Genomic DNA, 27500 nt, shown 5'->3' on the forward strand with positions numbered 1-27500 from the left:
ATTAAAGTGCAAATCTGTTGGGCAGAAACAAGCGCAGTGCGCTGGACAATAAATGCGCATAAATGCTCCACCGTTACGCTCCAATTAATCCCACATGAGATGACAAACGCCAAATATATAATATATAGTTACACTGCTTACGTTAATGGTATTTTAAAAACAAAACCAGTAAAAACTTAACTGAGTTAATATGCCAGATTCCCTCCTCACCCTCGTCTTGATGAGAATAGAGAGCAGTTCGCTGGTTTCTGTCCAGACTGTGATCAAGTGCATAGCTGACCACTTGGTGCGCAGACAGTTTCAACTTTACGCACAGAGAACATCGTGGAGCTCATTATTAATCATACTAAGAACAATATCTGTCAGAGAATCATCTCTGATCTGGACGCTTTAACGGACCACTAGAAGCCTTACACTTCTTTAATTTTATATATTTGTTCTGTCATGAAAACAGACATTCTAACTTCTGCATAATAATTTAATCAAACTTTCAATAAAAATAAAAAATAAAAATATGGTAAACAAATTTATCAAACAGACCCATAACAATAATGTATTATTACATAAAATTTTAATCTTCAGCCAGATGCTGCTTTGTTTATAGGTATCAGCTATATTTATGAGATTTTGCAACACACTCTCATCCTCACCGCTGTCTATTGACTGAGGGGATTGACTCTCCTGTCTGCCCTGCTCTGTTTTCATATAATGTTATGTTCCCATGTCTTCACACGTGATTGGCACAAGGCTGCCGTGCTACTCAAAATAAAGTAACACAGTGAGCCGAGTGGAGTCCACTCAGTGGAGCCACTTAAAGTGTGAGTGTGAAGCAGCCAAAGGGAATAGGTCAAGAGATGGCTCTCTGTCTCTTTCTCGCTCTGTCTCTACACTGTAAAAATTTTTTAGTAAATTTCACAGTAAAACATCGTAAAATACCAACAGTTTCTGACCGTAATATCCAAACCATTTTATTACCGTAGAAAATAGATGGAATCACCGTCATCCAACACTGCAAAACACAGTTGGGGTTGCAGAAATTCCACCATAAAAACAATTACAGGTAAAATCTGTTTTTTTTTGTTTTACCGTAAAATCTACATTTTCTTTTACAGTGTACCTCTCCTGTGGAGTACTACTGAATAATCTGCTGTCTTTGTAGCCTTCCCTTATAATTAAGAAGTTCTCTAAGGAGTCGGCTCTAATCGTACACTTAAAAGAGTCGACTCCAAGAGCTGAAATGCTCGCAACCGACCCATCACTAGTAGTTGAGCATCATGGCATTTGTAAGTAGTTTCTGACAAAGATTATCTCCCCATTCATACTGTAGGCCTGCCGTCTATGATTATGTAAGATGCACACCCAGCTAGATGTTGGTTGTGTTGCTTAGGTTTAAATGTCACAGTCTGTTTTATTGTGAGTTGATCAAGTAAATGGAAAAAACATGAACTATGATGTGCTGATAGGATCACTTACATGAAACACTGAGAGTCTTTACTGTATCTGCTTGTTTGAATCCTCCTGTCACAGGATATCTGGCAGAACATCTGACGTTGAATCCATCATGCTTGTCTGACAGAATGATGTTGCTCTCGGATATGGTAAACGTAAAGATTCCTTCATTGTCGAGTTTGCCATAATATCTGGGAGAGTCTTTGAGATTCCAGGTGAGTTCAGGACGTTGGCGTGAACAGCGAGTATTAGCTGTGCAGCCTATATCAATATTCTGATGCTCCTTCAGGTTAGAGGGATCACCTTTACGAATGTAAATTCTGGGACTCCAAGGAGAATCTGTGGTTTCAAACCAGACATGTTATAACGTGAAAAACAACACACAATACAGTCTTGATTACTTGGGCATTAAACCTACAACTACAACACCATTTTACTCATCAACAAGCTTTTAATTCCATGAAACATTGCCTTTATTGACCCTTTACCTGTGACAGACTGACGCAAACTCCGCCATGACAGATGCCAAAACAACCAATGTGCTTCTTTAAAGCTAGTCTAAAAACAGACATCTGTAACCTTACACCACTTCTAGTTAGTTGACTTGACTTTAAAAATGGTCATAGGATGCTGTGTAATCGGCTGCACAAACAGGCAAGGATGCAAAGCAAACTTGTCATTTTATCTTATAACTTGTAAGTGAGGAAAGATACGGTGGTGCTGGACATCAGCTGTCAATCTTAATGACTGTCAGCCTTCAGTGTAACCGCGGATTTGCAGTGAACACATTTTACAAGGTAAGAAGACTAACGTTCATATTCTTTATAAGTAAGTATGATTATAAAGATATCAAATATTGCACTATGGAGAAAGTACGCTTGGCTTAGGACCAAATCTATGTGGTTGAGGAGAAGCCTCTTTCTGTGCTATTGACTTCAATATTAATTGTGTCATTATGCTTAGGGCTTTTTTTTTAGGTTTTGTAAACCCAAACTACTTTGTTGCTGGTAGAGCTGATAATATTGCAGTAAATACGTCATTCTTTACCTCAGTTTAGATTCAGTTCATGCATCATATTTGTCTGCTTACAGCATTTGTCAACAGTCTTTTGGTGCATATTTATATCTGATTTATGATTTGTTTATATCTACTATTTTATTTTGCTGACCTTTTCTAATGAGACTGCACATGCAACATTGGTTTCTGATTAATTCTGGTTACATTTGTAAATTCATCATTTTACAACATAACAACAGCTCAAATACACTCGCCGGCCACTTTATTAGGTACACTTGTTCAACTGCTCATTAACACAAAACTCCAATCAGCCAATCACATGGCAGCAACTCAATGCATTTAGACATGTACACATTGCCAAGGCGATCTGCTGCAGTTCAAAGCGAGTATCAGAATGGGGAAGAAAAGTGATTTAAGTGACTTAGAACGTGGCATGGTTGTTGGTGCCAGACGGGCTGGACTGAGTGTTTCAGAAACTGCTGATCTACCAGGATTTTTATGCACAACCATCTCTAGGGTTTACAGAGGAAAAAAGAAAAATATCCAGTGAGCGGCAGTTCTGTGGGGGCAAATGCCTTGTTGATGCCAGAGGAGAATCGCCAGACTGGTTTGAACTGGCAGAACAGCAACAGTAGCTCAAATAACCCCCTTGTTACAACTGAAGTATGCAGGAGAGCTTCTCTGAACGCACATCGAACTTTGAGGCGGTTGGGCTACAGCAGCAGAAAATCACACCGTGTCCCACTCCCGACAGGTAAGAACAGGAAATTGAGGCTACAATTCGCACAGGGTCACCAAAATTGGACAACAAAAGATTGGAAAAAATTCACCTGGTCTGATGAGTCTCAATTTCTGCTGCAACATTCAGATGGTAGGGTCAGAATTTGTCATTAACAACATGACAGCATGGATCTATCTTTCCTTGTATCAACGGTTCAGGCTGCTGCTGGTGGTGTAATGGTGTGGAGGAGATTTTCCTGGCACACTTTGGGCCCATTAGTACCAACTGAGCATCGTGTCAAGTTACGCCACAGCCTACTTGAGTAATGTTGCTGACCATGACCACAGTGTACACATCTTCTGATGGCTACTTCCAGCAGGATAACGTTCATAAAGCACAAGTCATGTCACACTGGTTTCTTGAACATGACAATGAGTTCACTGAACTCGAATGGCCTCCACAGTCACCAGATCTCAGTCCAATAGATCATCTTTGGGATGTGGTGGAACAGGAGATTCACATCATAGATGTGCAGCTGACAAATCTGCAAAGACTTCATGATGCTATACTGCATAGGTTCGTGCCATTTCAAAAACCCAGATGGAAGCAGTCTGGGTTTTTACCTTTGTTGTGGCCATTTATGTAAAGTTTGCAAATTGTAATTTCTACTAATTTAGTTTTCTATTTTGGGAAGTTGGAATTTATTTAAGTTAAGTCTAGATCCAAAATCTGTAATTAATTTGTATATTTGAATTGATTGTTGGTAATTGGTTAGACCCTCCCATTAATTTGAGTAATAAAAAACACACCAGGGCTTGGTGGAGCCATTGCAAATGTTTGGTGTGTGGATGGGAGGTATTTTGTAAATGATTTTTTGACCACTTTTCACTTACACTTTTCACCTTTTTGTACTTGAAACGTCATATTAAGTTTACTTTTGTTTTTTTTGACTAAGTTGTAGGACAATTTAGGTAATTATTTGTCGCTATTTTGTACAAGAAATAAAGAATATATTTTTTCAAACAAATTAAGTCGGAAAGTGCGTTCAAATCAGAGTCCACCTGTTAACACCCACGGCCTTTGTTGGAGTATTGCTTTTTGGAAACTAGAAGGCCGCGACAACCTTAGAATGGCCAACTCTCTGTTATTCCTGTCAATTTGATACAGTAGGGGCTTCTGCACTTCCCATATCTGTGTCCTCTGTCACTTTTATCAGCAGTTAAAACTGTTTAATCCGTGAACATCTGGCAACCTATTTTTCCGAGCCGCCTTTAAACGCAACATGAGTGCTACGACTCTCGCACTGGGTTTAGACCTGTGCGGCAGTGAAGGAGACCTGCTGCTGCTGTGCAGAGCTACGCAGGTGTGAATCATGACAGCAAACCAGCAAAACGCAAAGAACTTTTCACAGTTTTCCCCCCCAAACTAATCGACTGTTGAGTAAAGCTGTTGGATGCAGGTAAAATTAGCTAAAAGATGACTAGCTAATATCAGTACAGCACCTTAAGCTTAACAAGTAGTCTGTAGGCTACCGATGTTGTTGTCTATGTTCAACTACGTATATTCATTTTGCCCCCCAAAACAGTTAGAGACAGGGAGTCTCTAAGAATCCTTGCCCCCCCCCCCCCCACTCCAACACACACACACACACACACACACAAACGTCGTTCAACCAGACAGCTATTTGTAAGCCATGGGGGGGCCCAGAAAATGTTTGGAAACCGCTGGGGGGGCCCAGGAGAAAATGTTTGGGAACCACTGCTATACTGTCAACATGGACCACACTCTCTGAGGAATGTTTCTAGTACCTTGTTGAATCTATGCTACAGGCAGTTCTGAAGGCAAAAGGCTTCCCAAGCCAGTACTAGAAAGCTTACCTAATAAAGTGGCTGGTGAGTGTGTATTACATAGAAATAAGAAACTTACCTATAACTTTTAACGTTAAAGGATTCTTACAAAATGTTGCCTTTCTGTCCTTGTACTCTATTCTGAAGAAGTATCTGTCGTCATGATCTGGTGTTAAATCAGGAATAAAAGTGGAGCAGTTTCTGCGTCTCAAATCTCCTGTTATTTCCATTTGATAGGTGTTAATTGACCCACTGCTGTTAAAAACCATGTAATTTGATCCCACATCATGTACGGGCTCATGTTTCATCCAGATTCCGTAAATGGGTATGCTGCGGTCTTCAAACATTTGAAAAATTTCAACACTACATTGGATATCCACACAAGATCCACTCAGAACTTCTATCTCAGGAGGTGTAAGTGTGAATTCCATTGGATAACGTCCACGATAGCAACCTTCAAAAGCACCTGTAAAACAGATAAATTATGAAAATAACATGGAGATAAATCATCCTGTGACATCAACCATGTAACATGATGCTGAACTCCGATTCATCTGGATGGTACGTGTGGAGCCTTTGAACCATGTTGGAATCAAATATTTCAGACTAGAAGTGATTTATGTGACGTCTCCAAATAAAAGGGAGTGAACAAACAAACTCACCTGTAGGAAAGAAGACAATCAGTAAAATGCTGACTATCAGGATGTTATTAGACAGGTGGCAGAGCTTCTTCATCTCCCTGACTGGAACAACCTAATGATGAGATTAATATTTTTAAAACAGTCTCTTGATAAAATCAGAGCTTACATGATTAAAAGGCAGAAATGAAACATTTTGAAAAATATTTTGATTATTTCATATCATTAAAAATGATTCTGCATTACAATTAAAACATACATAAACATAAATCAAATAAACAGACCTACCAATAGAGCTGCAGCTAAATCAGAATCAGTTTAAATTGAAAAACTGAATGTATTTTAGTTGATCAACAGCAGATCAGACCACCACCTTCTGTGTTTCAAAGTAAATGTGATGGATATGTAACCTTTCTCTGTTCGTCTTAGGTCCATTAGGTTGACTTCACAACACACAGTCAAGCTGGCTGTTTATCATATAAAGAGTAAAAGTTGGTGGTTTGCATCAGGCCAGCAGTTTGTGCCACAAAGTTACAGACAGTAAAAAGGGACGGGCTGGCTGTGATTGTATTGTGGTATTTAAAATCAATTTACATTAAACACCTGCATAGCTAACCTTTTCTTTATTATAAATGTCAATATGCAATTTTACTAGATGGAGAATGCACACATTTTAATATTTAAAAACTAAGACACAACTGACAACTGAAATACTTTGTATCAAAAATTGAAGCATACTTAACAAGAGAAAAGGTCAAGCTGATGGTTAACATCAGTCCAGACCCTATACATTAAATAAAAATACAATAAATAACCCCAAACAAACTACAGAGCAGTTGACATCAGTTAACAGTTGTAAAGTTAAAGATAGCTCAAATGTGCAATTTTAATTATGAAAACAGCAAAAATATATACAAACCATGGCAAAACATTAAACACTGTATTTCATTAAATTTGTCTAAAAATATACCACTTGTAAAGAAAGCACAGAGCTGATCTTAATACATACCAGAGTTAAAGATGGCAAAAGGGGACTAGTCTACTGTTACTGGTTGCTATGGTAACTACCAACTGTCAGTAGTACATAACAGAAGATGGCAATAAATGTCAAGAGAAAATGACTTTATAAAAATAAAAAATTATTTGAAGAACACAAGCTAAATTAGTCAAATTTCACAGCTATAATTTTGAAATTAAATCTTGTTACTGATAAGTTGAGTCTGACAAGAGGAAGTCAGCGTTTAATTTTAATGCTAGCGTCATGTTGTTTAAGGATGATCTAGATCAAATAACTCCACATGATGTGCTGTCTGCTGAAAAGCACTTTTAATATTCAAAAACGTGTAGATATGAATGGACAGAAGAACCTGTGTAGCCTGTAGGTATTGACTTACACATGTTTAACACTGCTGAGGTGTTTCTAGGAGCATCTGAGGAAAATGAGACACATGAACTTTATTGATCAGAAACAGCTGAACCATGACCTGCTGATAGGATCACTTACATGAAACACTGAGAGTCACTTCTGTCTCTGCTGTCTTGTCTCCTCCAATCACAGGATATCTGGCAGAACATCTGATGTTGTATCCATCATGTGTGTCTGACAGAATGATGATCTCCTAGATTTTAGTTGTAAAGGTTCCAGCTGTGTTTTCCTGTGTTTGTCTGAGAGAGTCTTGTTGGAGATTCCAGGTGAGTTCAGGAGGTGAGATTGGACAGGGAGTGAAAGCTGAGCAGGTTACAGTGGCAGACTGATGCTCCTTCAGGTCAGAGGGAACATGGACCTTACCAAGCTCTGCCCAGAAACGCCCCTCGAAAATCCCACGTGGCTGCATGTCTCACAAAGTCTCGCGGAGCTTAGTTTCTATGTGTAAACATGGCGTCTTTCATTTCGACTGACTCTCTGCAGAGTATTTCTGAGTCGATTAGCATTTCTGCTGGATTTTCACAAAATATCAGCCACGACAATGGACAGGGGAACCAACAAGTTCATGTCATCTTTTTTGGACGACATCAAGGTGTTTGAGCCACACGATGCCTCCAACATTGTGAGCGTCACAATGCTACCGGTCGATGAGGAAGCAGTGGCGGAGCCAGAGGGGGGACCAGGGGGCCCAGTGCCCCCCCTGTCATCTGATTGGCCCCCCCTGATGATTGACATGTAACAGCACCAGGTTTTTCTTGTACATTATTTGAAATCATTCTAAGTCAACCTAATAACTAAAGAAGAAAAACAATAATAAATATATAAAAAGAAAATGTATAAAACTTTAAATAAGTCCATGTGATGACATAAATAAATAGATCAGGCGCGATACCAGCCTCCTTTATACTCATAACAAGCTGATATTCTCCTGGGTGTTTCAGTTGTGCTGCGCTGTGGTGCAACTCAAAGGCTAAAGCACTTCATACCTGGTGGTGATGGTAAAACACCAATAAGTTATTTATTGATCCTCCGCAAAAAAAGAGAAAAAACCGAAGAGGGGCTGACAATGTTCGTAGTTTGGAGCAGAGGTTACGCTAGAGTTTTTTTGTTGTCCGTCAAAGAAAAAAATAATTTTATTTCCAATTTGTAGACATCAAATGAAACATTTATTATTTCTCCGCGAGAACGTTTTTGAAATCAGGTAACATTTCACGAAATGACGTGATTAGAAGACGGCAGAACTCTGATCGTTTCCTGGTCCCGCAGCGGGAGAAAAACCCAGCAGAAGCGGATCAGCTGCCGGACGCTCCAAAGCCTTTGGTCCATTAAAGCGTCCAGATCAGAGATGATTCTCTGACAGATATTGTTCTTAGTATGATTAATAATGAGCTCCACGATGTTCTCTGTGCGTAAAGTTGAAACTGTCTGTGCACCAAGTGGTCAGCTGCGCTTGATCACAGTCTGGACAGAAACCAGCGAACTGCTCTCTGTTCTTATCAATACGAGGGTGAGGAGGGAATCTGACATATTAACTCAGTTAAGTTTTTACTGGTTTTGTTTTTAAAACACCATTAACATAAGCAGTGTAACTATATATTGTATATTTGGCGTTTGTCACCTCATGTGTGATTAATTGGAGCGTAACGGTGGAGCATTTATGCGCATTTATTGCCCAGCGCTCTGCGCTTGTTTCTGCCTAACGGACCTGCACTTTAATTTCTTTCCTCTCTCAACAGTCAGCTGCTATTCCTCTATTAAAACTACAATAAGTAGATCACATTCTCTTTAGGTTTTCTCTGTGTGCTCCAAACTCATTAAATGTAAACTCATTAGAAGCCCAAACCACCATCAGGCAAATAATTCTGGTCTGATCAGAACTTTTTTACCTGTCAAATTACCTGTCAAACAGAGCTTCCTAACCAAGGTGTCCATAACTCTTCAACACGCCGTCAGCTCCCGGTCAGAAAGACGCATTTAGTTCAGTGTCCATGAGATGATATTCAGAAAGGATCTTTAATTTGATTGATTTTAGTTTCCTCTGCGATAAACTCTTTGCGTAAAGTCTATCATGTCTTCATGTGCGCCAGTCAAAGGTGTTAATTATAACATGTCAAATGACAGAGGGGCTTAAAAAAATAACCAAATATTCAGTTTGGCTATTTTTTTAAATTGTGTGTATGTATGTATAATTTTTAAATTATACACACACACACACACACACACACACACACACACACACACACACACATATATATATATATATATATATATATATGTGTGTGTGTGTGTGCACACACATTTAAAATTTTGCCCCGCCCAGAGGTAGTCCAGGCCCCCCCTTAGCCCCCTCCAACTTTAAAAGTCTAGCTCCGCCACTGTGAGGAAGACAGCAGATCCTCACACCCTCAGCATAAATATAGCTGTTGGCAAGATCACTGATGCCTATTGTTCTTGCAAGGCTGGGTAAGTCGGGCATTCATGGTTTTGAGGATTACTTTTGAAATCACTGATTTTTGTTGTTGGCAAATGTTCGAGTGCCTAGGCCTGATACACGGTACTCGGTGCTAGCATGGCTAACACGATTAGAGTTTAGTAAAAAGCCTTTTCAGGTAAAATAAAATCTTTAATGTCAGATACGGTACACATTGCATATTAATCTGTTCAGCTAACGTAAGACTGTGTAACAGACAGGCTTCAAGGTGTAGAAGTTGTATCAGTACTGCCATTATGCTGTACTTAGCTAAAAGGTTTTCATAAGGAATGTGTTTATTATTGACTTTCTTTTTTTCATTCACTAAACACAAAGAAAGCAAAGCAATAATACTTGCACCAGCAGACACTCCTTTGTTCTTATTGATCCTACGACGGTTGAGCTGCAAATGCGGTCGTGCACAAGCTTTGATCCAAGCAAGGTATTCTGTTTCAGATTTGGGAAATTTGTGAATTTTAATTCTACAAATACGATCAGGATACCTGACATCGCCTGTACAGATTCCCCACTGACGGAGAACCATTCTTTTTCGAGTCCTGACGCAAAAACTTTCTGCCGGTCTGCTAGTCCACAATGTACATTAGCATGTGTTTACAACTGTAGCTTGTATTTGTGAGAGGGTCATGCACATGGTAGCTGCGCTGTGAAGTAAAATGGTCATTTGCCAAAGAAAAACGCGGCATTAATGTGGTAAGGTCCATTAATGCTGGGACTCCAAGGAGAATCTGGGAACAAGACGAGCATTTTACCAAAGTAAATGTTTCTTGCAATGTCCATCATGTAAAAAAGAATATTGGAAGTTTTTCAGTGGCGTTCTTTGATTAAGTACAGATTAATAAAAAATCTGGTTTGATGACATTTACTTAAGCCGTTTTTGCACTGCAAGGAACGGAACAGCACACTTCAGTCCTGTTTCACCCATACTGCAGCCTTGTTGTTTGTATATAACTGAGGGCAGCATCGAAGCTGTACCTGACGTAATTTTTTTTTTTAACTAAACAATGGTTTCGACTTTCTCTTTCCTCGTTGACCGATTTAGCTCATTCTGTACTCGATCAACAGCGAGTAAGCGGAGGAAAAAAATTACCTCAGCATGGGACCAGGTAACAGCAGAATTTTGAGAGGAATTCATCGCAAACAAAAAAAAAATAATAATAATATTAAAAAGAGCACTCTTTACAAAATACATTAAGACCAGTTTAGTGAGAGCCAGCTAGATCCGATCAACAACCAACAGCTGACTCTAAACCAATCAGCTGCTGAATTCTAAGCAGCCCCATTTGGCCGCCCCGATTGGAACCACTGCTCTTGTGGTTCCAAGGAGCCGGGTGGAACCGGGTTAGAAGATCTAATGCAAACACGGTTGGCCCTACTTTGAACCCATGCCGTTCCGTTCCTGTCCTCGCAGTGCGAAAAAGGCTTTATTTAGTGGTAATATTTGTTTGTTTACTTGTGTTTTCTCTGTATTTCACACACTGACACAGAAAACGGAAGATTATGACAAAAACATTGGTTAGTTTTCTTCAACAGTGAACTCAATAATAAAGCAGTAGATTTTTAACATCTTTTTAATCAAATAATAATGTTAATCATGCAGAGATTTTTTATTTAACAGTTGCTGTCTGAGTTTGTTGTTTTGTATGACACCAGATTTCATTTCATTATGATTCTGAACAATAATGTCACAGACATAAATAAAACCTCTTTACCTGTAACATTTACTTGAATAGGATCAGCACAAGCTGTTGCTCTGAAAGGTCCGTTTTCAACTCTGAAGAAGTATTTGTCTGTATAACTTGTGTTTAAATCAGAAGACAGTGGTGCAGTTTTTCTCTCTCAGGTTTCCAGTGATCTTCAGCGGATATTTGTTAACCGACTCACTGCTGTTGAACATAACTACATTTGGATCAAAGTAAAAGTGCAAGTTCTTTTTCATCCAAACTCCATTGGTAGTTATGTTGCTGTAAAGAGTTATATCCTTCGAATTAAAGCTACATGGGATTTCCAGACAAGCTCCAGCCAGAGCCTCGATCTTCTTTGGTGCCGTGATGGCACCAAAGAAGATCGAGGCTCTCAATCTTGGACTTGTCCTGATAAGGTCGCTCACCTTATCAGGACATCTTTCACTTAAATCTGGAGTAGCTTCTGTCGTTGTGAGCTTCTGTCGGAGCTGATAAGAATAATTCCTCCTTTTAGTTTGCCCTTTCAGCTTTTTCTGAGCATTTTGCACAAATATCTGTTCTTATCTCTCCACTTCTTCATAACTCTTTGGTTGAACATTTGAGATTTCCCAAGAACAGACTGCTTTACTGCAATTTCTTAGATGATACTTTGGTATTTTTCAACAAGTTTATACGTTCTAAAAAATGTGCCAAATTTTGAAATATGGAATAATAGTGCAAAAACAGGCTGTCCTCTGTCTAAAATACTTTAAAATACTTTTAGCATTTTATAGACCATTCAACAGCATAGCTTCAAAAGACATTAAAGACCAACTGTTGTTGCATCAACCTTCCAGACTGCTCAGGTTTTTGGTTCTGCATTCTCAGAACAAGAACCAAACATGGAAAGCATTCAGCTTCTATTCACCACAAATTTAGAACAAATTTCCATAAATCAAACTTCCATAGTGTGATTTCTGTACAAATCAAACATAGATTTGTTCTAGATTCCACAAATCTAGAGCAAACGTGCAATTTTTCCATAAAACTGCAAAACAGCTGAAACACTGAGTTCCGATGTATGAAGCCTAAATATCCACCTGTTTAGAGTTGCATTTGAATAGCAGTAAATGGAACACTAATCAACTTAATTGACTTATGTTGATGGTTTTGATTATTGCATTTTGACCAGGGGCGCAACTACACCTTATTCAGGTGGATGCGAAAAAATAAATTGGCCCACCCCACCCCCGAAGGAAGGTAGGTCAGAGTGAAGGAGCGTAGAAAACATACGCTTGCTACCCCCCAACCCCCAGAGACGACGATACGTGAAGAGTAAGACTCGCTACATTTACCTTGCTATGTGTGCGAGGTGAAGGAGCGCAAGGCGCGCTGAAATGTATGGGAAACCATAATCGGCGCGCCGCCCCCACCAGACGGGGTTTTGACGCGTCCCTCTGGTGCTGCGCCCCTATGCGTTGCATGAGCTGCATACACACTTTTTGCGCCACTAATTTTGACAAAATGTAATGTTTATTGCTTGTTTCACAACTGGTGACTGCATGATGTTTTTATAACACTTTGAACTCCCTTGCTGCTGAAATTTGTGATACAAATATACTTGAACTTGAACAATGAGACTCAGAAATCTGGCTACAGCTACAAAACAAATCTCATATAAAATATATAAAACAAATACTATGCAAAGGTATTGGACTTTTAAACAAAGTAAAAAATATTACAGAATTCTCAAAACTCCAGAGTTTGTTGTTCCATATTTGACATATTGTATCAAGGTGATGAAATGTGATTTGTTGAGTGAATAAACTTATAGATTGATAACTAGAAAATTCCTGCAGAAATTTTAAAGGGGCATGCCAAAGTGTGCCCGTCGGCTTTGACGCAGCGCTATGATGTTAAAAAATTAGCATTAATGCTAAAGAAAGCTGCAACGTAGTCAATCACCTTTGGAGAGGCAGAAGCATGTTTAATAAACTGTAGTTGTACCATTCATTATGTTAGAATTGATGCATAAGCTAAAATTAGCCAATATGCTAATGTTAGCTTAAATGCTGGCAGTAGCATGTGGAGCAACACGACCATGTTGTTTTAATTTTACTACTCTATTCAGTATACTAAACATGTGTAATTAATGAGAAAATTAGGTAAAAGCTAACTTTAGGTAAAAGTGCTAGTGCACTAGTCATAGACAGTGAAATGCTAACTTTTGTACAAATGCTAATGAACTGCCTTGCTGAGCATCACCGCTCTTTTCCTACGAATCCTCTTCTGCTCTCTCTGTCAGGTTTGTGATCTGTAGCATCGCAGGCGCTGCGTCTGTGCCGCTGGTTCCTTAAAGGAGCAGCGACGTTATTTTCTGTCCATAGACTTTTAATCAACTATTTATTCTTATTTATGTCAGATTTTAACATGGGGGGACATATGTGTAATGGTTATAGTCTTGAATCAGTAGTATAATGCTGAAAACACAAGCAGTTGTAAATACCAGTAAACCCTACAGTGCAGTCCTGGGGAGCTGCAGTTCCAGACACTGTTCTGTTGCTATGGTAATTAATCCCCTGCAGCTGTGAGAGCCAAAGAGCGGGAAAATCCTCTTCAGACACAGTTTCTATACTTGGGAGACACCAGGCGTCAGTCTGAAGGACCCTGACAAAAAGCATAAGCCCTAGCAAATTTTTGTAAACATTGTACATGAGCAGGCATGTGTATCTATGTTATGACCAACTTTCAGACCAATAGGGCGATATTTATGCCTGTGAGGGGGATTTAAAAAGGGTTTTTGAGTCAGCCATAAACAGTCCTGTGTGTGTTTCATAGAGAAAGATTACTGATTCTGTGAGACACAAAATCTCAAATTTTTTCGTTTTTATTAATTTATGTAATCATTTTAACTCCGATCCCCAATAAAAATAATAGCAATAATGCCGGCATCGAGCCGCACGATTTGATACCACTTTTGTGGGTGGGCACGCAGCGGTACGAGCCGCATTAACGGTGACGGAAGAATAATAAATAATATACAGACATTCTATTGGGTGTAGAACAATAGGTGCCTGCCATGCAATGCATGGAGGCACTGCTCTCCTTATGCATTGCTATGGCATGCCCCTAACTAGAAAATTCCTGCAGAAATTTTAAAGGGGCATGCCAAAGTGTGCCCGTCGGCTTTGACGCAGCGCTATGATGTTAAAAAATTAGCATTAATGCTAAAGAAAGCTGCAACGTAGTCAATAACCTTTGGAGAGGCAGAAGCATGTTTAATAAACTGTAGTTGTACCATTCATTATGTTAGAATTGATGCATAAGCTAAAATTAGCCAATATGCTAATGTTAGCTTAAATGCTGGCAGTAGCATGTGGAGCAACACGACCATGTTGTTTTAATTTTACTACTCTATTCAGTATACTAAACATGTGTAATTAATGAGAAAATTAGGTAAAAGCTAACTTTAGGTAAAAGTGCTAGTGCACTAGTCATAGACAGTGAAATGCTAACTTTTGTACAAATGCTAATGAACTGCCTTGCTGAGCATCACCGCTCTTTTCCTACGAATCCTCTTCTGCTCTCTCTGTCAGGTTTGTGATCTGTACCATCGCAGGCGCTGCGTCGGTGCCGCTGGTTCCTTAAAGGAGCAGCGACGTTATTTTCTGTCCATAGACTTTTAATCAACTATTTATTCTTATTTATGTCAGATTTTAACATGGGGGGACATATGTGTAATGGTTATAGTCTTGAATCAGTAGTATAATGCTGAAAACACAAGCAGTTGTAAATACCAGTAAACCCTACAGTGCAGTCCTGGGGAGCTGCAGTTCCAGACACTCTTCTGTTGCTATGGTAATTAATCCCCTGCAGCTGTGAGAGCCAAAGAGCGGGAAAATCCTCTTCAGACACAGTTTCTATACTTGGGAGACACCAGGCGTCAGTCTGAAGGACCCTGACAAAAAGCATAAGCCCTAGCAAATTTTTGTAAACATTGTACATGAGCAGGCATGTGTATCTATGTTATGACCAACTTTCAGACCAATAGGGCGATATTTATGCCTGTGAGGGGGATTTAAAAAGGGTTTTTGAGTCAGCCATAAACAGTCCTGTGTGTGTGTTTCATAGAGAAAGATTACTGATTCTGTGAGACACAAAATCTCAAATTTTTTAGTTTTTATTAATTTATGTAATCATTTTAACTCCAATCCCCAATAAAAGTAATAGCTCCCTTCTCGGGTACGAGCCGCACGTTTTGATACCACTTTTGTGGGTGGGCACGCAGCGGTACGAGCCGCATTAACGGTAATGGAAGAAAAATAAAGATATATATAAATAAATAAATAAAGAGACGTTCTATTGGGTGTAGAACAATAGGTGCCTGCCATGCAATGCATGGAGGCAGTACTGACTTGCTTCGCAAGTCAGTACTGCTCTCCTTATGCATTGCTATGGCATGCCCCTAACTAGAAAAATAGCTGTTCCTAGCGAAACAGCCGTGAGAATGCATATTTGCAGAATGACTGCTGCAGAAATGCAAGAAAAAGTAGAGAAAAGTTTAAGGAGTAGAAGAAAGTAGAAGAAAGTAGAAGAAAGCAGAAGAAAGCAGAAGATAGTGGAAGAAATAGAAATAGTTGAAACTATTGAATAGTGAATATACTATATTAATATATTTAATAGTGAATTAATAGTGAATTATACTGCATAAATTATATGAATTATATAATATATAAATTATAGCAGAATTCAGCAGAAGCAGGAGTTTGTGTGCAACCTGAATTATTTGAAAAAGTCAAAAAGTGAAACAGAGTTTAAGAAAGAGCATAATTGAAACAACAGGAAATTAGTGCAATCCCAGGAATAGTTGAAACAATTGAATAGTGAAAGTAATAAGTATAAAAAATTAGTGGAAACAGTGAACCAGAAATATTTGAAGGAGTAAAACAGAGGAAAACCAAAAGCAAAAAGGTTCAGAAGAAGTAGAAATGTTTGATATATGAATTTATAAAATTGATTAAAGATAGTAGAATATCTTAAAAGATAGTAAAACCAGTAAAACCAGAAGGCAAACAGAAAAGTAGACAAGCAGAATGCATAGACACAGATAAAAACAGAGCACAAGAAGAAAATACATTGAAAGAATAGGAGAAAGTGTGACAAGGTTGTACTCCAGAGGAGTTTAACAGAAAACAGTAAATCCTGTAGTAATTATAGTAATAATTCCATAAAGTAGACACTAGTGGCTATATTTTAATGCATAAAATATTTCTCTACAGTGAAATATGTATGAACAGCATAATTTTGTTTGTCAAACAGCAGAAAAAGTTCAAAAACGGCAGTTCGCCGAATTTCCCCATTCATTTCAATGGGCAAAATATTTGCACAAAAGTGCAATTATTTCAAAAAGTGCAATAGTGAAGGTTACCAAAAGTCATAGCACCATTCTCCTGAAGGAGCTGAACGTTTTGATATATAATTTAGTACAATTAGTGAAAGATAGTGAAAGTAGTTAAGCGACAAAAAACGTACGGAAGACAGAATAATAATAATAACTAGAAAAATAGCTGTTCCTAGCGAAACAGCCGTGAGAATGCATATTTGCAGAATGACTGCTGCAGAAATGCAAGAAAAAGTAGAGAAAAGTTTAAGGAGTAGAAGAAAGCAGAAGAAAGCAGAAGAAAGCAGAAGAAAGCAGAAGAAATAGAAATAGTTGAATCAGTTGAATAGTGAATATACTATATTAATATATTTAATTGTGAATTAATAGTGAATTATACTGCATAAATTATATAAATTATATAATATATAAATTATAGCAGAATTCAGCAGAAGCAGGAGTTTGTGTGCAACCTGAATTATTTGAAAAAGTCAAAAAGTGAAACAGAGTTTAAGAAAGAGCATAATTGAAACAACAGGAAAAAATTTGTGCAATCCCAGGAATAGTTGAAACAATTGAATAGTGAAACAGTAATAAGTATAACAAGCAAAGCCAGTGATGCAGCACCTGGGATTGCACAACTTCTCGCTAACTGCACTGGTTGTTATTCTATGAGAGCAATGCTCCGTCTGTCTGTACGTCGCAAATAACATGGTTAAAAACATTTAATGTCTTAACTGATTTCCCATAATTAATTCCAAGTATTTAATGTACTGTTTTTATAGTCACCAACTGTGTGTGTAACGTGTTTCGTGTGCTGAGGAGCGATCGAAAACGGCATGTTACTCGAGACGGCAAACGCCATACAGATTCGAGGTGAGGTATTCAGTTCTCTGCCTCATCGCTGGGGGCGCTCATGAACCCAGATATTGTAACTCCACAAACGAAGAAGGGAGAACGTAACGGCAGAGAACGCCAAGCAGAACGTCAGAGACATTCAGGAGCACTTGGATATTTTCACTTCGAAAGATTTGGCACCAGTTTGGCACACACACACTATATATCAGTGACGTATGGTGAGGTTCATTGCTGGTGAGGCACTGACTTATGACTTAGACACCATGCATGCTATTGGACCTACGGAAATTTCGCGCATGCATACAACGCTGTGGGGCAAAAAGACTAATATTTTACATGTCATCTATAGCCGCGTTAACTCAGTGAAACTTAAATGTAGGTATTAATTTCGTGCTATGATCCACAGCAAAGTGATCTGTTTTCCCCAAGCTACGCAGACTCGCTGCCATAGCAACTGACAATAATGCCACTTTAAGTTTTAGGATTTAACACCAAAAAAAAATCAAGAATTTTGCACACACAACAAATCATTCAGTCTGTTGTTGTAGTACGTTTTAAGCTTAATGTTTTATTAATAAATTATTGCTGTGGTAGATTAGCTACCGCTTCTACTTTACTGAATTATTTAAACATTAACTGTAGCCCACCAAATGCACATTTCATTAAAAAACTAAACAAAAACATCTTATTGCTGTCTTACCTTTACCTATCAATGAAATCCATGCACCCCTAATTCTGCACAAAAATATCTGTTCATCCAAAGCCAAGTTGATCCTCGGCATGTCTTTTCTACTCGGTTTGAGAATCATCAAACTGTCTTGAAGTAAAACCTTCAGCTCCGGTGCTGGTCTTCCTTTAGTTATCATCTCCTGCTTCAATTGAAAATCCACTTTAGAAAACTGTTTAAGTGTAGAAATGTAGTCTTTCATGTTGACGTCGGAGGAGAGAAGAAAACAAATATATCGCTGTACTTTACTTATTTACTGTGTGGCTAGCTCCATGGCTAGCTCACTGTGTATTACTCTGCAGTTGTGCAGTCACAATATCTGGGATCATGAGCGCCCCCAGCGGTGAGGCAAGAGAACTGCCTGCCTCACCTCGAGTCTGTTCTCTGCCGATTGTTATCGCTCCTTCGCACACAAAACACGATATACACACACAGTTAGAGACAAAAAACAATGCATTATATACATAAGCAAAATTATGGAAAATAAGACGATATATTAAATGTTTTTAGCCATTTTATTGCTGGCGTACAGACAGGACGAACAGGCTCCCATAGAATGGCAGCCAGTGCAGTTAGCGAGAGGTTGCGCAATAGCACGTGAGGCTAAGCTCGCTGCTTCCTCACCGGCTTCGCTCCTGAGGTTTTACAGTCATGTTTTTGGACTGTGGGAGGAAACCGGAGTACCCGGAGAGAACCCACGCATGCACAGGGAGAACATGCAGACTCCATGCAGAAGGACCCCAGGCCGGGAATCGAACCCAGAACCTTCTTGCTGCAAGGCAACAGCTCTACCAACTGCGCCACTGTGCCGCCAGAACCTTCTTGCTGCAAGGCAACAGCTCTACCAACTGCGCCACTGTGCCGCCAGAACCTTCTTGCTGCAAGGCAACAGCTCTACCAACTGCGCCACTGTGCCGCCAGAACCTTCTTGCTGCAAGGCAACAGCTCTACCAACTGCGCCACTGTGCCGCCTACCAATTAAACCCAGAAATTAAATAATAATTTCTGGGTTTTTGCCAACGCTAAAGAGAACACTCACCTTTAATGCTTTTCTTTATTATCATTATTATTTATTTTTTTAGCTTTTAAAAAGAGGCTTGAAGTCATATATGAAGTATATATGACTTCAATATATATATATATATATATATATATATATATATATATATATATATATATATATATATATATATATATATATATAGTGAAACTTAGTGAAGGTATACCAGAATTCAGCAGAAGCAGGAGTTTGTGTGCAACCTGAATTATTTGAAAAAGTCAAAAAGTGAAACAGAGTTTAAGAAAGAGCATAATTGAAACAACAGGAAATTAGTGCAATCCCAGGAATAGTTGAAACAATTGAATAGTGAAAGTAATAAGTATAAAAAATTAGTGGAAACAGTGAACCAGAAATATTTGAAGGAGTAAAACAGAGGAAAACCAAAAGCAAAAAGGTTTAGAAGAAGTAGAAATGTTTGATATATGAATTTATAAAATTGATTAAAGATAGTAGAATATCTTAAAAGATAGTAAAACCCGTAGAACCAGAAGGCAAAGAGAAAAGTAGACAAGCAGAAAGCATAGACACAGATAAAAACAGAGCACAAGAAGAAAATACATTGAAAGAATAGGAGAAAGTGTGACAAGGTTGTACTCCAGAGGAGTTTAACAGAAAACAGTAAATCCTGTTGAAATAATGGTAATAATTCAATAAAGTAGACACTAGTGGCTATATTTTAATGCATAAAATATTTCTCTACAGTGAAATATGTATGAACAGCATAATTTTGTTTGTCAAACAGCAGAAAAAGTGAAAAAACGGCAGTTCGCCGAATTTCCCCATTCATTTCAATGGGCAAAATATTTGCACAAAAGTGCAATTATTTCAAAAAGTGCAATAGTGAAGGTTACCAAAAGTCATAGCACCATTCTCCTGAAGGAGCTGAACGTTTTGATATATAATTTAGTACAATTAGTGAAAGATAGTGAAAGTAGTTAAGCGACAAAAAACGTACGGAAGTCAGAATAATAATAATAACTAGAAAAATAGCTGTTCCTAGCGAAACAGCCGTGAGAATGCATATTTGCAGAATGACTGCTGCAGAAATGCAAGAAAAAGTAGAGAAAAGTTTAAGGAGTAGAAGAAAGTAGAAGAAAGTAGAAGAAAGCAGAAGAAAGCAGAAGAAAGCCGAAGATAGTGGAAGAAATAGAAATAGTTGAAACTATTGAATAGTGAATATACTATATTAATATATTTAATAGTGAATTAATAGTGAATTATACTGCATAAATTATATAAATTATATAATATATAAATTATAGCAGAATTCAGCAGAAGCAGGAGTTTGTGTGCAACCTGAATTATTTGAAAAAGTCAAAAAGTGAAACAGAGTTTAAGAAAGAGCATAATTGAAACAACAGGAAATTAGTGCAATCCCAGGAATAGTTGAAACAATTGAATAGTGAAAGTAATAAGTATAAAAAATTAGTGGAAACAGTGAACCAGAAATATTTGAAGGAGTAAAACAGAGGAAAACCAAAAGCAAAAAGGTTCAGAAGAAGTAGAAATGTTTGATATATGAATTTATAAAATTGATTAAAGATAGTAGAATATCTTAAAAGATAGTAAAACCAGTAAAACCAGAAGGCAAACAGAAAAGTAGACAAGCAGAATGCATAGACACAGATAAAAAGAGAGCACAAGAAGAAAATACATTGAAAGAATAGGAGAAAGTGTGACAAGGTTGTACTCCAGAGGAGTTTAACAGAAAACAGTAAATCCTGTTGAAATAATGGTAATAATTCAATAAAGTAGACACTAGTGGCTATATTTTAATGCATAAAATATTTCTCTACAGTGAAATATGTATGAACAGCATAATTTTGTTTGTCAAACAGCAGAAAAAGTTCAAAAACGGCAGTTCGCCGAATTTCCCCATTCATTTCAATGGGCAAAATATTTGCACAAAAGTGCAATTATTTCAAAAAGTGCAATAGTGAAGGTTACCAAAAGTCATAGCACCATTCTCCTGAAGGAGCTGAACGTTTTGATATATAATTTAGTACAATTAGTGAAAGATAGTGAAAGTAGTTAAGCGACAAAAAACGTACGGAAGACAGAATAATAATAATAATAACTAGAAAAATAGCTGTTCCTAGCGAAACAGCCGTGAGAATGCATATTTGCAGAATGACTGCTGCAGAAATGCAAGAAAAAGTAGAGAAAAGTTTAAGGAGTAGAAGAAAGTAGAAGAAAGTAGAAGAAAGCAGAAGAAAGCAGAAGAAAGCAGAAGAAAGCCGAAGATAGTGGAAGAAATAGAAATAGTTGAAACTATTGAATAGTGAATATACTATATTAATATATTTAATAGTGAATTAATAGTGAATTATACTGCATAAATTATATAAATTATATAATATATAAATTATAGCAGAATTCAGCAGAAGCAGGAGTTTGTGTGCAACCTGAATTATTTGAAAAAGTCAAAAAGTGAAACAGAGTTTAAGAAAGAGCATAATTGAAACAACAGGAAATTAGTGCAATCCCAGGAATAGTTGAAACAATTGAATAGTGAAAGTAATAAGTATAAAAAATTAGTGGAAACAGTGAACCAGAAATATTTGAAGGAGTAAAACAGAGGAAAACCAAAAGCAAAAAGGTTCAGAAGAAGTAGAAATGTTTGATATATGAATTTATAAAATTGATTAAAGATAGTAGAATATCTTAAAAGATAGTAAAACCAGTAAAACCAGAAGGCAAACAGAAAAGTAGACAAGCAGAATGCATAGACACAGATAAAAACAGAGCACAAGAAGAAAATACATTGAAAGAATAGGAGAAAGTGTGGCAAGGTTGTACTCCAGAGGAGTTTAACAGAAAACAGTAAATCCTGTAGTAATTATAGTAATAATTCCATAAAGTAGACACTAGTGGCTATATTTTAATGCATAAAATATTTCTCTACAGTGAAATATGTATGAACAGCATAATTTTGTTTGTCAAACAGCAGAAAAAGTTCAAAAACGGCAGTTCGCCGAATTTCCCCATTCATTTCAATGGGCAAAATATTTGCACAAAAGTGCAATTATTTCAAAAAGTGCAATAGTGAAGGTTACCAAAAGTCATAGCACCATTCTCCTGAAGGAGCTGAACGTTTTGATATATAATTTAGTACAATTAGTGAAAGATAGTGAAAGTAGTTAAGCGACAAAAAACGTACGGAAGACAGAATAATAATAATAATAAAGAAAAACAGAAACACTATAAGTGAGAATGCAGAATGCATTCTCACTGATAATAATAAAGAAAAACAGAAACACTATAAGTGAGAATGCAGAATGCATTCTCACTGATAAAGATAAAGAAAAACAGAAACACTATAAGTGAGAATGCAGAATGCATTCTCACTGACTAGAAAAATAGCTGTTCCTAGCGAAACAGCCGTGAGAATGCATATTTGCAGAATGACTGCTGCAGAAATGCAAGAAAAATGGAGAAAAGCTTAAGAAGTAGAAGATATCAGAAGAAATAGAAAATAGTTGGATCAGTTGAACAGTGAACCAAATCAAAAAGGAAAAATTTAGCAGAAGCGGAAGTCAGTACAAAACGAGAAATAGTTGAAACCGTTGGAAGAGTGAAACATAGCAACATATGAAAAAGAATAAAATAGAAGTAGAAGACATAGAGAAGAGTAGACAAGCTAAAAGATAGTAAAATCAACAGAAATAAGGCATGCAGAAAAGCAGACTAGTTAAAAAATAATGAAGCTATGATAGATAGATAGATATATAGATGTGTGTGCAATTAGTCAGTGATGTGCGTTTAGGTGCATAGCTGGTGAGGCTATGAACCTTTTGTGCTGTGCTGAAAGTTTCACACTTTCCACAAAGTGTGAAACAGTTAAAGTACAACTGAAAACCACGTCTGTCTCGTTCTCTGCATCAGCGCAGCTACTGTATGGCTAGCTCGCTGTTACCGTCTCTTACTCTGCAGTTGTGGAGTCACAATGAGCGCCCACAGCCATAAGGCACGAGAACTGCCTGCCTCACCTCGAATCTGTTCTCTGCGTTTCTGATCACTCCTCAGCACACGAATCACATTACACACACAGTTGGTGACAATAAAAACACAGTATATTAAATACATACAACAGGCATCCTGTTTGATAACAGGGAGCTAGCATGTTAGCGAGTTGCTAACATGTAAACAAATGGCAGTTCCGATTTGCGGCAGAGGTTGTGCCCATAAATTATACAAAGCTTCATTTACACCATATCAATGAACTCGAGCGAGGGAAAACTATGAACTGGAGGCTGGGCAGAAACGTCGGAGCTGCGGGGGCAGGAGCCAGAATGATGTCAGTCCGGGGAGCTGAGGGAGAGAGAGACCGACTCGATGGTGCTCGTCGGGGAAACCCAGATCCAGCTGACGGGCTTGGTTGGTCCTGGACTCGATCCGGCTCTCAGACTTGATGGAACCTGGGGTGAGGAGATGGAGGCGTTAGAACACGCAGGATTAACAATATAAGGCTTTCTTACTGATCTCTGTTACCGCGAAGGTCAACACTCTGGCGAGGAAGTGTTGTTAGGCGGCTCCTCTTAAGCTCCTGGTGATGATCGGATGACCTGCAGGTGCGTGGTGACACACCCGCGGGGTGGGGCGTCAGAAGGGAGCTGGGGAAACCCCCTCTGGTGGTAGCTGGCGGTGGCGCAGGGACGGAGGACAACAACACTATCTATCTATCTATCTATCTATCTATCTATCTATCTATCTATCTATCTATCTATCTATCTATCTATCTATCTATCTATCTATCTATCTATCTATCTATCTATCTATCTATCTCTATCTATCTATCTATCTATCTATCTATCTATCTATCTATCTATCTATCTATCTATCTATCTATCTATCTATCTATCTATCTATCTATCTATCTATCTATCTATCTATCTATCTATCTATCTATCTATCTATATTAGTGAAACTTAGCAAAGGTATACCAGAATTCAGCTAAAGAAGCAGAAGTTTGTGTGCAACATGATTTATTTGAAAAAGACAAAAAGTGAAACAGAACTTGAGAAAGAGCACAATTAGCACAAAAGTCAATTAGTGCAATCCCAGAAATAGTTGAAACAATTGAATAGTGAATATACTATATTAATATATTTAATAGTGAATTATACTGTATAAATTATATAAATTATATAATATATAAATTATAGCAGAATTCAGCAGAAGCAGGAGTTTGTGTGCAACCTGAATTATTTGAAAAAGTCAAAAAGTGAAACAGAGTTTAAGAAAGAGCATAATTGAAACAACAGGAAATTAGTGCAATCCCAGAAATAGTTGAAACAATTGAATAGTGAAACAGTAATAAGTATAAAAAATTAGTGGAAACAGTAAACCAGAAATATTTGAAGAAGTAAAAAAGAGCAAAAGCAAAAAGGGTCAGAAGAAGTAGAAATGTTTGATATATGAATTTATAAAATTGATTAAAGATTGTAGAAGATCTTAAAAGATAGTAAAACCAGAAGGCAAACAGAAAAGTAGACAAGCAGAATGCATAGAAACAGATAAAAACAGAGCACAAGAAAAAAATACATTGAAAGAATAGGAGAAAGTGTGACAAGGTTGTACTCCAGAGGAGTTTAACAGAAAACAGTAAATCCTGTTGAAATGATGGTAATAATTCCATAAAGTAGACACTAGTGGCTATATTTTAATGCATAAAATATTTCTCTACAGTGAAATATGTATGAACAGCATAATTTTGTTTGTCAAAGAGCAGAAAAAGTTCAAAAACGGCAGTTACTAGAGCAGGAGTGTCAAACTCCAGTCCTCGAGGACTTTTAGAAGTGCCTCTGCTGCACCACACCTGAATACAATAATTAGGTCATTAGCAAGAGTGTTTGCCCAATTCCACCATTCATTTCTATGGGGAAAATATTTGCACAAAAGTGCAATTATTTCAAAAAGTGCAATAGTGAAGTTTACCAAAAGTCATAGCACCATTCTCCTGAAGGAGCTGAACGTTTTGATATATAAATTAGTACAATTAGTGAAACGTAGTGAGAGTAGTTAAGCGACAAAAAACGTACGGAAGACAGAATAATAATAAAGATAAAGAAAAACAGAAACACTATAAGTGAGAATGCATGGAATGCATTCTCACTGACTAGAAAAATAGCTGTTCCTAGCGAAACAGCCGTGAGAATGCATATTTGCAGAATGACTGCTGCAGAAATGCAAGAAAAAGTAGAGAAAAGTTTAAGGAGTAGAAGAAAGTAGAAGAAAGTAGAAGAAAGCAGAAGAAAGCCGAAGATAGTGGAAGAAATAGAAATAGTTGAAACTATTGAATAGTGAATATACTATATTCAAAAGTAGCAAACCCTTCAAAAGTATTTAATAGTGAATTAATAGTGAATTATACTGCATAAATTATATAAATTATATAATATATAAATTATAGCAGAATTCAGCAGAAGCAGGAGTTTGTGTGCAACCTGAATTATTTGAAAAAGTCAAAAAGTGAAACAGAGTTTAAGAAAGAGCATAATTGAAACAACAGGAAAAAATTAGTGCAATCCCAGGAATAGTTGAAACAATTGAATAGTGAAACAGTAATAAGTATAACAAGCAAAGCCAGTGATGCAGCACCTGGGATTGCACAACTTCTCGCTAACTGCACTGGTTGTTATTCTATGAGAGCATGCTCCGTCTGTCTGTGCGTCGCAAATAACATGGTTAAAAACATTTAATGTCTTAACTGATTTCCCTTAATTAATTCCAAGTATTTAATGTACTGTTTTTATAGTCACCAACTGTGTGTGTAACGTGTTTCGTGTGCTGAGGAGCGATCGAAAACGGCATGTTACTCGAGACGGCAAACGCCATACAGATTCGAGGTGAGGTATTCAGTTCTCTGCCTCATCGCTGGGGGCGCTCATGAACCCAGATATTGTAACTCCACAAACGAAGAAGGGAGAACGTAACGGCAGAGAACGCCAAGCAGAACGTCAGAGACATTCAGGAGCACTTGGATATTTTCACTTCGAAAGATTTGGCACCAGTTTGGCACACACACACTATATATCAGTGACGTACGGTGAGGTTCATTGCTGGTGAGGCACTGACTTATGACTTAGACACCATGCATGCTATTGGACCTACGGAAATTTCGCGCATGCATACAACGCTGTGGGGCAAAAAGACTAATATTTTACATGTCATCTATAGCCGCGTTAACTCAGTGAAACTTAAATGTAGGTATTAATTTCGTGCTATGATCCACAGCAAAGTGATCTGTTTTCCCCAAGCTACGCAGACTCGCTGCCATAGCAACTGACAATAATGCCACTTTATGTTTTAGGATATAACCCAGAAATACTTGAAACAATTGAATAGTGAATATACTATATTATTAGTATAATAGTGAATTAATAGTGAATTATATTGTATAAATTATATAAATTATATAATATATTATATAAATTATAGCAGAATTCAGCAGACGAAGCAGGAGTTTGTGTGCAACCTGAATTGTTTGAAAAAGTCAAAAAGTGAAACAAAGTTTAAAAAAGAGCATAATTGAAACAAAAGGAAATTAGGGAAATCCCAGGAATAGTTGAAACAACAAAAGGGTCAGAAGAAGCAGAAAAGTTTGATATGTGAATTGATAAAATTGATAAAAGTTTGCAGAAGACCTTTGCCGACAGTAAAACCAGTAGAATCAAAGGAATATACAGAAAAGTAGACAAGCAAAATGCATAGAAACATAGAAATAGTTGAATCAGTTGAATAGTGAATATACTATATTAATAATATAATAGTGAATTAATAGTGAATTATACTGTATAAATTATATAAATTATATAATATATAAATTATAGCAGAATTCAGCAGAATCAGGAGTTTGTGTGCAAGCTGAATTATTTGAAAAAGTGAAACAGAGTTTAAGAAAGAGCATAATTGAAACAACAGGAAATTAGTGCAATCCCAGGAATAGTTGAAACAATTGAATAGTGAAACCGTAATAAGTATAAAACATTAGTGGAAACAGTAAACCAGAAATATTTGAAGGAGTAAAACAGAGGAAAACCAAAAGCAAAAAGGGTCAGAAGAAGAAGAAATGTTTGATATATGAATTTATAAAATTGATTAAAGATTGTAGAAGATCTTAAAAGATAGTAAAACCAGAAGGCAAACAGAAAAGTAGACAAGCAGAATGCATAGAAACAGATAAAAACAGAGCACAAGAAGAAAATACATTGAAAGAATAGGAG

General features: G+C 37.4%; 1 protein-coding gene and 2 long non-coding RNA genes across 7 annotated transcripts in view; all 3 read right to left on the reverse strand.

Annotated features, from left to right (window-relative positions):
• Positions 1 to 7374, reverse strand: part of LOC145549401 (B-cell receptor CD22-like) — a 28116-nt gene extending 20742 nt beyond the window's left edge. For 2 of the 5 annotated variants that reach the window (XM_081601678.1, XM_081601674.1), the window contains exons 1-5: positions 6083 to 6122; positions 5961 to 5974; positions 5697 to 5787; positions 5114 to 5500; positions 1474 to 1788 (exon numbers count right to left, since the gene is read on the reverse strand). In XM_081601678.1, the coding sequence (XP_081457804.1) occupies positions 1474 to 1788; positions 5114 to 5500; positions 5697 to 5787; positions 5961 to 5974; positions 6083 to 6107 (832 nt within the window). In that variant the 5' untranslated portion in view covers positions 6108 to 6122. Of the gene's footprint in view, positions 1 to 1473; positions 1789 to 5113; positions 5501 to 5696; positions 5788 to 5960; positions 6140 to 6681; positions 6745 to 7176 lie in introns of those variants that run through there. The other 3 variants (XM_081601675.1, XM_081601677.1, XM_081601676.1) reach the window with 3 other exon arrangements.
• Positions 7375 to 18711: 11337 nt separating this feature from the next.
• On the reverse strand, positions 18712 to 19387 carry LOC145549481 (uncharacterized). The gene is made up of 2 exons (XR_014085472.1): positions 19140 to 19387; positions 18712 to 18980 (listed from the first exon to the last, which is right to left on the reverse strand). It is a non-coding gene; the product is annotated as an uncharacterized LOC145549481 (long non-coding RNA).
• A 3943-nt stretch (positions 19388 to 23330) lies between these two features.
• LOC145549453 (uncharacterized) lies at positions 23331 to 25549 on the reverse strand. Its single transcript, XR_014085437.1, has 2 exons — positions 23767 to 25549; positions 23331 to 23693 (listed from the first exon to the last, which is right to left on the reverse strand). It is a non-coding gene; the product is annotated as an uncharacterized LOC145549453 (long non-coding RNA).
• Between the last annotated feature and the right edge of the window lie 1951 nt (positions 25550 to 27500).

Source organism: Poecilia reticulata, chromosome 20 (assembly GCF_904066995.2).
Source record: "Poecilia reticulata chromosome 20, P_reticulata-male-v2, whole genome shotgun sequence".
Lineage (NCBI taxonomy): Eukaryota > Metazoa > Chordata > Actinopteri > Cyprinodontiformes > Poeciliidae > Poecilia > Poecilia reticulata.